Below are 14037 nucleotides of genomic sequence, written 5' to 3'. Positions count from 1 at the left end.
TCACGCATGTTTCCACACAGAAGACGCTCTAGCTGAAAATCGAACGGGACAACGTCTTGCTGGGAGGCGACAACGCTACCACAGCACCACTACCGCGGGTTACAAGTGCTAAATATTTTCAGTACTTGCTGAATAGAAATGTAAGAAAGATTTTAAACACACGTCTGAGATATTTAAGTAACCATCTTCTATTTGTTCTCTGTGAAGCAGAAGTGGAGATATCTTAAAATAAAGCACAAGAAGAAAGGGGATTAAACAGGCTGACTAAGGGTGCTCATCAGTATAAAAACAATTCCATTAAAAATGTTGATTAATACTTTTTTTTATTTTTTTCTTACTTACTTCATAACTATAAATGCTGAATTAATTCATACACAAAGACAATAAAAGAAGTAAAGTGCTTTCTGTAAACAATCGAAGCACAATCCATATCAGACAGCAATTTCAAATACATTACCATTTCTTATGTTCTATCATATATCTCACTATGAGTAGACTTCAGATGTAAAAATCAGCATCACATCATAGCAATACAGTGATTGTACCCATGTTTCTACCACCATTTCCCAAAATTTTTATCTGAATAAAGTTTTAATACAAATAAATCACTGTTAATAGAGATTGCACTGATATATTACATTATTAGTCCATTTATTGACTCCATTTCTTATTTATGTCTCCTCCCTCTTTCTTTTTCTTATTTCAGTTATACATTACTTTGTCTGTTTTTCCTTTCTCTCTGATTTACAGGTGTGTACAACTTAACATCTGGGATAGGTTCTATCTTACAGAATGTTAAACGAACAACATATACTTTGTATTGTGCTTAACTTAACATTTTTCTGCACAAAGGCCAATCACATTTATGTCCACTTAGTACAGTATGGACATAAATGTGGTCAGATGTCATGCAGAAGGATGTTAATTGGTACACACCTGTATGTCCATTTTTCTAGAATGTCTAGGGACAGCCTAACCACATTCTACCCAGGTCAGCAAAGTTCACTCCCTGCCTGTCCAGGGATGTCTTCACAGGGTCAGGTGGTGGTACTAGTCCTGTAGGTACCCTGCCATGTGGCAGCATGGGACTTAGTTGAGGATGTAGTAAAACAGGTTGTGGAGAGACATCTTCAGCCAGTCCAAGATGCTCTTCAGCAGGCTGAAGACTTGCTGCCCTGGTCAGCACTGACCACCACACAACCACAGGTCCCATCACTTCATCATCGAGGTCCTCCACTGCAACACCATCAGGCAGTGGAAATGTTTGAGGTCCTGTGGGCAGTGTGTCCTCCTGAGCTAAACTCCTCTTTAGTCCCCCTTCTTCACTAATTCTCTCCTACACACTCTACTCAATTTCTTATCCAAACTACCCTCTCACATACAACAAAAAATTGAAAATGCTTTTCCTTAATAAATATGCTTTCTTCATCATAGCTTAACTACATTAAATATGTACACTTTAAAATCTCAAGCCAACATGCTTAGGTGCCCTTACCCTCCATTTGTACACTGTCACCTGAAAACTGTAACCTTCTAAATTTACAACCATTAGCTTAAGAAAATCCTATAATATCAAATGAGGAATATCAAGGTTTCATGGGAACAGAAGAAAATTAAGTCTGAGAACAGTTCAAAATTCTGCATAATTTTAAATTTAAAAGTGTGCACTCTACAAAGTGATACATCTGAGGTAATGTATCATCTGATTTTAATGACAATACAAGGCCAGTCACCTGACAATTTAGTACATACAATAAGAGTAAGATTTCCATTCGAGCTTAGAGCTTATTGGTTATAAAAATAAATCAAAGTGACTCACAGCTGGAATAGGAGTAAGAGTCTTCTCCGCACAGCTCGTGAAGCTCCTCCTGTGCCAGCTCCAGGCGTTGCTGCTTGATCTGGTAGATTTCTTTTTTTGCATTGAGAGCCTCCTGTGCTACCACTAAATACTCTTTCAACATTCTCTCTTGCTCCTGCCTCCATTGTGCCCTTGGGTCTTCAATTTGAGTGATCTCTGTAAAATACAAAGTGGATCACACGGATCACATTATCTGAAGCTGAAAGAGAAAAGCAAGCAGGTAAAGACAGAAACAAAAAACACCAAAAAACAAGGAAGAATAAAAAAACACTTGGCCAATAAATTAACTGCACACTGAAGAAAAGGATAAAAAGGTAAAGACAGAAAGTCTGCTGCTATAGACAGACAGACTATAACATATGCTGAGTTTGTATTGCTAATTTACAGCTCACTCACAGAAAATTCACATATACTGTCTTCTGTCTTGTGGCCAAACCATGGCTGAAAGCACTCTGCACTTAACTATTTAATATGCAAATAACTTTAGTTAATTCAATTAAGGACTTGAAACTATAACTGCAGATGATATATTCCAGGAAAGTAGCAAAGCTGTGAAAAAAAAGCCTGTAATGATGTCAGTTGTGAAAAAAAAAGCCTGTAATGATGTCAGCAGTTAATTCTAAGATGGGAAACTAACCTTTTGATAAAAGGTAGGTTCCATTGGAGAAAACTACCTCTTTCATGTGGTGGTAGCTGCACTTATCAGATGCACTTTACTACACTTTCAGTACTTTGAAACACTGTGATAGCTTCAGGATTTCCTTCCTAACTTTTAAAATAAATACTTGAAGCTCACCGCTGGATTAAAGACATACCCACCTATGCAGAATACTGTGCTAATATTTAATTACATATTGCCAGAGAAACATGTCGTCACATTCCATTCACAAAAACGGGGCTTAAATAAATCATGGTGTTTAAGCTGTTATAAATGGCCATAGAATGCTAAAAGCACATAGAAATTTAAACATCATAATACAAGTTGTTAAATGTTTTTTTTAAAGTTTTACGTCTGGGTGGCCACTGTAACAACTTAAACACCATGTTTTATTCAAGCCATATTTACATGAATGGAGCATTGCCATAGGTTCCTAGGTGTATAGTAGGCTAACAGCCACTGGGGCCTTTATAAGCCTAGCCATGCAACCTAAATATATTCCATGGGTTATTGTGTCTTAGAGGTTATTCTAAGGGGACTGATGTTAGTTAGGGCATGATGTTAGTTAGGGCATGACTTACTGGCTGCCTCTGTCCATCAGAGACATATGTATCAGACCATGACACTTCCAATTTCCCATCCACTGGTCCAGGTTGCACATGAATAGGGTTAAGGAAGGAGTCTGCTTCACCTGGATGGGAAGCCTATTCCACAGAAAGGAGATTCTCTGAGATATGTACCTGTCCCTCAAACATGTCCCATTTCAGTCACAGGGAAAGTTTAAATCTTTAGAAAGTACAGTTGTCTACACTTACATAAATGTAGATGTTCAAGTGTATTCATTGTTGCATTCCTAACTTGTGGAATTCCCCAATGTGGAAGCCCTTCGCTGGCTCAACTACCAGAGAATAGTTTCCCTCCTCCTTAAGCCAGGGGATACCCTATCCAACGTCAATATGCTTAGGCATAACTGGAGTCGGACAGCGTCATGACCTCAGTACTTTTCTTGCCTCTAAAGACAGGAGCTCCCTAGACTGTCCCTAAGGTCAAAGGTCTGGGACCCTGTAATCCATGAAAAAAGGAGAAGTAGAAAAGAGGTTTAATGTGACTGAGAAGGAGAATGTTCCAGCCTACCCTGTAGGCCGGGGTGTGGGGGGGACTGCAACAGTGAATACACTCAAACAGCTACATTTGTGGTATGAACAACTGTACTATGCTCTTCGTGTTTCACTGTTGCAGTCCTAACTTGTGGGATGATTCCCAAAGCTGAAAGGAAGGGAGGATGGAAGATTAAGGAGAGGCAGGGATGCCCTGCAAGATGGCAGTGGCAAATCCTACCCTAGATTTGGAGAAGGCAGAAATATGGTAATGTTTGGTAAAGGTATGGACTGAAGCCCAAGTTGCTTCCTCCAAAATGTCCCTCATGGGAAACCCTTTAAGAAATGTAGTAGAGGTAGCACTAGTCCTGGAGGAATTTGTCCTCACAGCATCAGGGAGTTTCTTACCATGATTGCTGTAACAGAAGGAGATCCAGTGGGAGATCCTTTTGGAGAAGGTTTGCTTAGAAACTGGCTTCCCCTCAGAGCCACTGGCAAAGACCACAAACAGTTGTTCTGATTTCCTGATACTCATGGTCCTGTCTAAGTAGTAATGCAGTTGCTTATGTACATCCAAAAAATGAAAGATCTTTTCCCTCTTGTTTTGGGGTTGGGGAAGAAAGTAGGTAAATGTATGGATTGATTTAACAAGGTCTCTGTTAATACTTTGGGCATAAAGGAAAGGTTAGTCCTGAGTGAGACTCTGTCTGGGTGCAAGATGATGAAGGGTTGCACACACATGAGGGCCTGAAGCTCTTCTGGCCAAGGTGATAGCCAGTAAAAGGGCAATCTTTCAGGTCAAAATATTTAACTCACAGGAAGCAGCTGGTTTGGAAAGGTAAGTTTCCCCAAGACAAAACTGAAGTCCCAGTGTGGAACTGGAGGCTTTCTGGAAGGCCTAATTTGAGCAACAACTGTTTCATGGGGGGGGGGGGGGTGAAAAGAGTAGAGGCTGAGAAGGCAGGTAGGCTGAAATAACTGATGCACGGATTTTATGGAGGAGTAAAAGAGACCCTTGTCAAAAAGACTGGCCAAATAAGACAGAATGAAAGGAATCCTGGCTAGGCAAGGGTTTTGTGCTTTTTTTCTGCACCAAAGGGTGAACCTTTTCCATTTGGCTGAGTAAGATTTCTTTGTGCAAGGTCTCTTGGCCTCTTTTAGAATATCGAAGACCTGTTTGTCAAAGAGAGGTTCCTTCCATTAAATCAAGGAATTATCCATGCTAATAATTTGAGCATCCACATGTTGGGGTGTATAATCTTGCCCTTGTCCTGTGTTAATAGGTCCATTCTCTGTGGCAGTAGCCATGGTTCCATGCTGGTTAGGTTGAGTAGCAGAGGGTATCAGTGCTGCCTGAGCCAGTCTGGGGCTATTAGTATTATCCTTGGCCCCTCTTCTCTTATCTTTAGCAATATTCTGGGGAACAGTGGTATTGAACGGAAAACATAAAAGAAAAGGCCTGTCCAAGTGATAGAGAAAGCATCTGTCTTCCAGGCCGACATCATTTTGTCCCTGCAGCAAAACTTTTTCAAGTGAGCATTTTCTTTTTTAGCAAAAAGGTCTATCAATGGTACACCCCATTTTTGGGCTATGTGGAGAAATACTTCCCAATGCAGTTGACAATTGTGGGGGTCTGACAGGCTTCTGCTGAGGTGATCTACTAGCCGGTTGTTTACATCCAGCAAGTACTGTGCCATGAGGTATAACCCTAGTGAGTGTGCTGCCTCCCAAACATCCACTGTTAGGCAGCAAAGCAGGTAAGAGTGGATTCCCCCCATTTGTTTATGTACCACAAAACCATGGTATTGTCTGTTTTCACTGCCACTACTCTGGGCTTCCATTCCTTTTGGAAGGCTATCAGGCTTTTTTGGACTGCCATAACCTATTTTATATTTATCTGTTTGTATATGAACTTAAGAGTCCCATTTGCCTTGAGTCTGGAGGCAGTTGAAGTGGGCTCCCCAGGCGATTTCTGCTGCATCCGTTGTTGGAGTTTGTTCATAGGGGATGAATCTGAAGGGGAAACCTGGATTGAGGGAGTATGCCTGGGTGGGCCCACCAGGCAAATTCCTTCTTGAGGCAAGGGATCAGCTTTATCTATGCAGTGAGGCTGTAAAATGTTGGAACCACACATTCTTGAGGTACCACTGAAGTTTCCTCATTTGCAGTCTGGCCATGGGAATCATGAGGACACAAGAGGCCATGTAACCCAAGGCCCTGAGGTACTCCCTGGCTGTGAGGTAATCCCTGACCATGACTTCTTTGAAGTACACGGTCAGGAAAAAAACACTGTCCAGGGGATAGGAAGGCCTTCTGAAGGGCTGAATCTAGTAAGGCCCCCGGGAACACAATTGTGGTTATGGGGACTTTCTGAGATTTCTGTGCATTGATGGTGAACCCCAAGGAGGTTAAGAGGTTTTGGGTGAAAACAAGTCTGATTTGAGTTTTTCTAGGTTTGTTGCCTGGATGAGGTACTTATCCAAACAGGGGTAAATTTGAATCCTCTTTGTTCTACAGAAAGCTGTCAGTGGGGCTAAGCATTTTATGAAGGCCCTGAGAGCAGTAGACAAGCCAAAGGGAAGACAACAGAACTAATAGTGCCTGGTACATGCTCTGAAGTGTAAGGAGCTTCTGTGTGATTCCTCTATAGGAATATGAAGGTATCAATCTTTTAGGTCCGGGTTAACCATGGCAGCACTGGGTGAGATCATGGAAAGAAGGTTTTGAAGGGTTAGCAACTTGAATTTTGAAACCTGCAGGAATTGGTTGAGTCTTGACAGGTCTAGTACTGGCTGCCATGTACCTTCTTTTTTTGGGTACTAGAAAGAGTCCAAAATACAATTTGCTTCCTTTTAAGTGTTCTGGTACTAGTTACACCGAGCCCTACACACACAGTAACTCTATCTGGGTCAGTGTCTCAGATTTTTGGTTTGGTGAAATATCTGGAAAGCCTGACAGAACCAAGATCTTGAATTTGAGCTTGAAACCCTTTGAAATAATATTTAGTACCCACTGGTCTATTGTAATGAGAGTACAGATTCTGTGGAATAGAGCAGGATCCACTTCACTGCCTAAGGCCCCATCTGACCATGATATGGCTCTGAACTCTACATATATCATAATGAGTGCACTTTTACACCCCATCCCCCATCCCAACAGCCCGATATTACAGCATATTGACGTGAACATGCTCTTGTATTCACTTTTTTCTCTTTTCACATTGTAATGCCTACATTTCTTAAAATTACAAAAGAAAAAGGTACTTGTTTACATTAATTTTTATCACATACACCAATCACTGAAAATGCTTTACTATATAACATGCGATTTATGTCACAAAATGTTTTATACAAATACTGTTTAAGACTAAAAACTGTTTTACTTCCAGTTATTCTTTCTTCCTTCTTTTTCCCTCTTAGTGTCCTTCCAAACATTAATGACAATGACGTGGAATTGTATGCCTTTCTGTCGTCCTTCCCCAACAAAGTCAACAAAAGTCATATCTTTCTTATCTACTTTTTTCTAGAAATACATGCTTCACAGAGGTGATATTATGCTTTATAGTCCAACATTTATTCACTAATTTCAGTGTTGCTGGTCTTCTTCCATCTCCCAAACCCAGACAGATTCAGGACCAAGGTACTTCCAAATCTTCTAGTCAACTCTTGCGCTTTTTTCTGGTATTCAAGCATTTTCCTTTGGTACATTGGAAAAGGTTTCAATGGCAAACTGTCTCTATGGGTTTTATTATCAGAAGAATGAGAAGCAACGTCCATTTCTGTTTGACAACTCACTTTTTGTTGGACAAACTTTGTATTTCCTCCTTAGCCTGCTCTGCATCAAAAATTACTTTAATCCCCCAAGAAGGAATATTCTGAAGACAGCTGGACAAAACATCTTGAATCTCACACCTGCTTCTTGACATTCCCTGATTGCTGGGATAAAACAGCTTCTCTTCAGCATGGGGTACAGTGAATAATCATTTTCCATTGACACTCTACTGTCTCCAGTTTTTAATACTTTGCCCTTCTGCCACAGTTTTGTCAGGATCAACTCTATCTACTCATAGGATTGCTTCTTTATTAATACACATCTTGGCTCCTTTTCCAAAGCCACGTATGGAGCATACACATAATGTGCCCTTTCAATTAACAAATTAAGCTGTGGAATACCAGTCCAGTTACTTATTTGTGCTTTCATAAAAATTAACACAGTCTAGCCCTTCCAGTTTCTCTGATAAAGCAGAAAATCTTAGGTTTTCTCTGTGAGCTCAGTCTTCTAACTCTACCATTTTTTGAAACAGCTCTTCCTGAGCAGTCTCACACTCAGCCAGACTTTTCTTCATCTCGACCTCTGAATTTTTCACTGTTATCATTTCATCTGAATAGCTATCTAAAGTGTCTTCGATTTTTTTCCTGCTTTCTGTTATTTCAGTTGATGCATTCCATCAATGTTTCATTTATTTTAATCAGCTCTAAATACGTTAGATTATTTTTTCTCTAAATTACTGGAAGCCATCTCTATTAGCAAATCTGGAGTTTGAACTGCTTTTTGTTGATTAACTGCAGTGTAATGGGTAATCGTAAGCTACTGGCATTGATTTGTGTTTTGAAACTGGGTACATCTGGCCAATGAAGGCCATTATTTGTACATTTCAGGTATTTTTGGAGTAGAAGGACATCTGCAGAAATGAGGAATGCCATTTGGCTAAATCTTCATAGTCTAGGCAGAAAGAAGATATTCTACTGATAAGTCACAGCTGCTCACAGACAATTAGTACATGATTTGAATTCCTTTTGATAATTTAGTATAGTTTCCAAAGGCATCTGGTAGAGCTATATATAGTGTTTTGTGACTAAGTTTATGCAGTGAGCATGATATAAACATATTGTGCTTGTTTTCTGGCTAGTATCTGGGTTACAGGATGGGCTAAAAGTTGTGACTGAGGGGACAAATTATGCAGATTTACACACACCAGCAACCTGGGTAAATAATTTTCATTCTGAACTCTCAAAACAAAAAGCACAGTTCCAAGAACTGAAATACATTGAGGATGAATCAGCTGTTAAATGGGTGTAGCTAATGTACACAAAATAATCTCAATTAATAAGAAAGGATGGGCTAAAGTATTCTGTTTTCTAAGAGGGTATATGATAACCTTAGACAGAGTACTTTAAATATGAGCTATGTTTTGGGGAGCTCTGCAAATGACTCAATGGCTTTACTTTCTCAACATTTTATTTAAAATTGTTCCTAGTGTTATAGTTTGTTTTCCACATATATCCTTAAAATGTCTTTATTTAATCCTTATTTAGTTGTGAAATATTTGAGCTCAAATGCTTGTAAAAAAGTAAATTAAATGTAAAATGAATTGTAGCATCGCTAATTTCTGCCTACTGACTTTGAACCATGTGTGGTAGATTTAAAAGAAGGGTTTCCTCAAACAATATTCTTTTAAGCCACATGAGTTGCACCTGGCTGCATATTTTCTACTTTCTATCTAATTGCCCTGCACTGTTTAGCATTTAACTTGGCTTTACAATGTAAGTTTATAACTGGAAGGATAAAGTACAGTTTTGTACCTACCATAAATGTAGATATTCGAGTGGTTATACTGCTGCAGTCATCACACTTGGGTTATCCTGTCATCAGGCGGACCCGGAGTCGGACGAATCCCAAAGTCCTGGTCCGGCGTCGGTTGTCGTCGCCTCTTCCCTGACGTCAGTGCAACAGGGGTATAAAAGAGACAGCCAGTGCCATTTTCTTCAGTTTTTCTTGCCCCAGATGTCAGGTGCCCCCAACTAGGAAGGCAATACAATAGCTATGCAACAATACCTTAGTAGATAAACAATAGTACTAGCTGTTAGCAAATACACCATATAGACATGCATCCAATTGATTGATGTACATGGAGTTGCAACTAACACCCTGGTATGTAGAGGGGATGGAGGGAGGGTAACCTGGACTGCAGCAGTATAACCACTCGAACATATACATTTATGGTAGGTACAAAACTGTACTATGTTCATCGTGCTATACTGCTGCAGTCATCACACGTGGGTAGAATCCCAAAGCTATGGAAGGGTGGCTGGTACTAAACTAGGTTAGGTGATGCTAGGATGCCCTGCAGAACTGCAGTGGCAAAACCAGCTCTGGTTTTTGAGTATAATGGAAGGTGGTAGTGCTTGGTAAAGGTGTGCACTGAACTCCAAGTAGCTGCCTCCAGAATGTCTTTGGTTGGAACCCCTCTGAGAAAGGCTGCTGAGGTTGCAGTAGCCCTGGTAGAATAGGATCTAATATTGACAGGCACTGCCTTCCCATGGTGCGAATAGCAAAAGCGGATACAATGTGCTATCCATTTGGAGATGGTCTGTTTTGAAATAGCCTTTCCTTGTGAACCTGCAACATATGATACAAAGAGTTGGTCAGTTTTTCTGAAGATCTTTGTCTTATCTAAATAGTAACGTGGCTGTCTGTGAATGTCCAAAGAGTGAAGGAGCCTTTCTCCTTTATTCTGTGGGTTAGGATAAAAGGTGGGTAAATGAATGGTCTGATTCAAAGCCACACTGGATACTACCTTGGGCATGAAGGTAGGGTTAGTTCAGAAGAGACTCTGTCCTGATGGAAAATGATGAAAGGTTCCACTGCCATAAGTGCCTGTAGTTCTGAGACCCTGCGTGCTGAGGTAATAGCCAGTAACAAGGCTGTTTTCCAAGACAAGTATTGTAGTTCTGCTGAGAAGGCTGGTTCGAAAGGAGGCAGTGTTAACTTTTCTAAAACGGTTCAGGTCCCAAGTTGGTGTTGGTGGTTTTCTGGGGGGTCTTATATTCTTAGCCCCTCTGAGAAACTGCCTAAGTAAAGGGTGTGAGAAAATTGGAGGATCTGTATTATATTGAGCTGAAATGGCTGAAGCATGGATCTTAATGGAGGAGAAGGAAAGGCCTTTGTGTAGCATCTCAGTTAGGTATTGCAGTATGTAAGGAATGTTTGGTATCCAGGGATTTTGACCTTTAGCCTGGTGCCATGCACAAAATCTTTTCCATTTGTCTGAGTAAGTCTTCCTGGTGCTGGGCCTCCTGGCCTCCAAAATGACATTCAGGATGTCCTTTGAGAGAAGTGTCGATTGATAATTTAAGGAACTCTCCATGCAGCTAAATTTAAAGTTCTGAGCTGGCTGTGACAGGTTTGAGAGTTTTTTTTCTGAGTCAACAGTAGTGGGAATTGAGGCAAGATCCATGGAGGGCATTGAGTCAAGTTCCTTAGAAATGGGTACCAGTGCTGGCGTGGCCAGTCCGGAGCAATGAGGATCATGGTCTCTCTAATCTGACCTTCAATAATACCTTGGTCAATAGAGGTAGTGGAGGAAGGGCATAGACTGTCGGTGTTGTCCAACTGAATGATAGAGCGTCCACTTTCCAGACTAGGGAGTGATAAGTCCTTGTGCAGAATTTTTGCAATTGGCAATTGTTGGGGGAGGCAAATAGATCTATGTCTGGACATCCCCATCTTTGAGTTATCATTGAAAATACTTGTGGGAGTAGTCTCCACTCGTGAGGGTCTGCCATATTTCTGCTTAATTCGTCTGCCAATATGTTTTCTTTCCTGGCAGGAATTGTGCTTGTAGTTGTACTTGGTAGGTCAATGCTGTGTTCCATAAGGTCATAGCCTGTCTGCATAACGGGTAGGAGTGTGTTCCTCCCTGTCTGTTTATGTACCACATAACTGTGGTGTTGTCTGTCCTTATTAGAAGTTGTCCTGGATGCAAGAGGTCCCTGAAGGCTGTCAGTGCATTTTGCACAGCTAGCATCTCCCTTTGGTTGATGTGAAAATGCATTTGTTTTGCAGACCATTTGCCTTGTATGCACTGTCCTGCCATGTGTGCTCCCCAGGCGTAGTCTGAAGAATCTGTTGTCATGGTTTGGTTTGCTGGAGGTAAGACGAAAGGACGACCCTTGTTTATTTGACATGCTTGCACCCACCATAGGAACTCTTTTTTGAAGGCAGGGAATGATAGGTATACTTGTTTCGAGGCTGTGCCTGTGTTGAGACCATACACTTTTCAGGTACCATTGTAATTTTCTCATATGCAGCTTTGCATATGGGATTAGTTGAATGCATGATGCCATGAACCCCAATGCCTGCAGGATTTTCCTTGCAGTGAGCTGGGTAAAAGTTGCTATCTTTTTGAAGTATTGAGTCAATTGTTTGTGTTTGTCTGGCGTGAGGTAAGCCATCTGGGCCATTGTATTTAAGCTGGCACCCAGGAATATTATCTGTTGCGAGGGTATTAGTTTTGACTTCTTTTTGTTTACTGTGTACCCTAGGCAACTGAGCAGCTGTGTTACAAAAGCCAGATGCTGTAATAGAATGTCCTTGCTGTCCGCTTGTATCAGGCAGTTGTCCAGATATGGATAAATTTGTATTCCTCGTTGTCTGCAATATGCAATTACTGATGCAAGGCATTTCATAAATACTCTGGGTGCAGTAGATAAGCCAAAGGGCAATGCAGAGAATTGATAATGCGTTGTACCTGCCAAAAATCTGAGATATCTTCTGCAATCTTGTCTGATAGGGACATGCAGGTATGCCTCTTTGAGGTCCACTGTTACCAGCCAAGACTCCTTGCCCAGCATGGGAAGGAGCTGCTGTAGTGTGAGCATTTTGAATTTGGGTACCTCCAGGTATGTGTTTAGAATTGAGAGGTCTAAGATGGGCCTCCAGACTTTGTCCTTTCTTGGGACTAGAAACAGTCTTGAGTAAAAACCTTGACCTTGCTCCTTTGTAGGTACCTTTTGAATTGCTTTCATATCCATGAGAGCTGAAATTTGCGTTTGAGCCTCTGCCCATTGGTTTGGAGGCAGATTTGGCATGCCTCTCATCCGTGGTAAAGTGTGGAAATGAAATCTGTAGCCTCGGGTAATAATGTCCAGAATCCATTTGTCCTTTGTTATGATGTGGACATTTTGTGGAAATAGAGCCAGTTTTCCTCCCAAAGGTGCTGCCAGGGCAATTTTGCTTGGCAGGCGAAGAGGGAAGTCATTGTGTTTGTTTCTTGAAGGGTTGAGATCTTTCGTCTCCACCTCTTTGAGTTGTTGTATGCCATTGTCTAGGCCTGAAAGAACCTTGTGGCTGGCCTCTGCCCCTTGGGCACCTGTACCTACCTCTTTGGGGTCTGTCTGATGCAGGAAAGGACCAGTTTTTTGATGGCCAGTTTCTGCTGAAACGAGGAGGTTGTACCTGTAAAAAATCTTTAACTGTTTGCATAGATTTTGCCTTTTCTTCCATTTTCTTTAAAACTTCCTCTGCTTTGACACCAAATAACACATCTTTCTGCAATGGAGCATCCAATAACTTTGCTTTGACATGTTCTGGTAAGGCTTGTTTTTTAAGCCAAGCATGCCTACGTATTACAGACCCTGTGACAGCTGCTCTACATGAGGCTTCCAATGAATCAAAACCACACTGTAAGGTATGCTTTCCCACCTGTTCTGCTGCATGCAGCAAATCCTGCATCTCTTTAAAATCAAGTTGATCTGTCTGAGGGATCAGTTTCTGCTTTAACTGTGTAATCAAATACTATTGGTATTTTAGCATGTGGAATTGGCAGTTTAAGGCCCTCATGGCCAAAGTGGCAGGTGGCAGGCATATACACTTTCTTTCCCCATCTTTCTAATGCTCTGGAATCTCTTTCAGAAGGAATTGGATTCTTAGCAGCAGAGGCCTTAACCCCTTTGGGACCCTGGGAAATGGTCTTGGGGTCTGCAGTAGGGCTTTTGTATAGAAACTTATGAGTATCAGGAATTCGGTAGTATCTATCTGGTTTAGCTGGTGCTGAAGGTAAGGAATCTGGGTTTAAACTGGATTCAGAGAAAACATCATCCAAAATGTCTAAAACTGGAGGAATTGCCAGGGGTCTATGCTGTGGAAGAAGAAGAAACTCACGGAGTCTTTTCTTGGTGTCAGAGTAATCTTGGCCTTCCCAGTGGAAGTGTTCCCTCATGGTGTGTAAAGTTTCCCCAAAAGAGTAGTCTTCAGGGGGGGAGACAGAGGGAATGGACTCTTCAGCATCTGAGTCTTCATAAGGAGGGAAGGAGTAATCCTGGTCGTCAGAGATGCTTGAGGAAATGGATGCTTGGTCAGAGGAAGGATAATCTTCCTCCAGTCTAGGCCTTTTGTCAGGTGGGGGTTGGGATCCCCTGATGAGGGTAATTAAATCCTCAGCCATCTTAAGCATCTGTTTTTTAGGCATAGGGGGCCTGTGGGGGGGGGGGGGTGGCCCCGGTTTTCTAACTTTCAAGGGGGCTTTGAGTTTAGCATAAGGCTTGGCAGAGATAGTTGTCAGTTTGAAAACACCTTCAGAGACCGAAGGCCTATTCAAAATTTCCGGATCCCCGTCGGCCTGAGGCCCAACTGCTTCGGTTTGG

General features: G+C 41.5%; 1 protein-coding gene across 2 annotated transcripts in view; it reads right to left on the bottom strand.

Moving 5' to 3' along the window:
- The window catches only part of WWC3 (WWC family member 3), a 1641181-nt gene that overhangs the window by 1084192 nt on the left and 542952 nt on the right, over positions 1-14037 (bottom strand). For both annotated transcript variants that reach the window (XM_044072574.1, XM_044072573.1), the window contains exon 3: positions 1820-2014. In XM_044072574.1, the coding sequence (XP_043928509.1) occupies positions 1820-2014 (195 nt within the window). The remainder of the gene's footprint in view (positions 1-1819; positions 2015-14037) is intronic.

Source organism: Protopterus annectens, chromosome 5.part0, assembly GCF_019279795.1.
Source record: "Protopterus annectens isolate FY-2018-M chromosome 5.part0, PAN1.0, whole genome shotgun sequence".
In the NCBI taxonomy this organism is placed as follows: domain Eukaryota; kingdom Metazoa; phylum Chordata; order Ceratodontiformes; family Protopteridae; genus Protopterus; species Protopterus annectens.
Note: the sequence above shows the minus strand (reverse complement) of the source record. Positions and strands in the feature narration are given on the sequence as shown.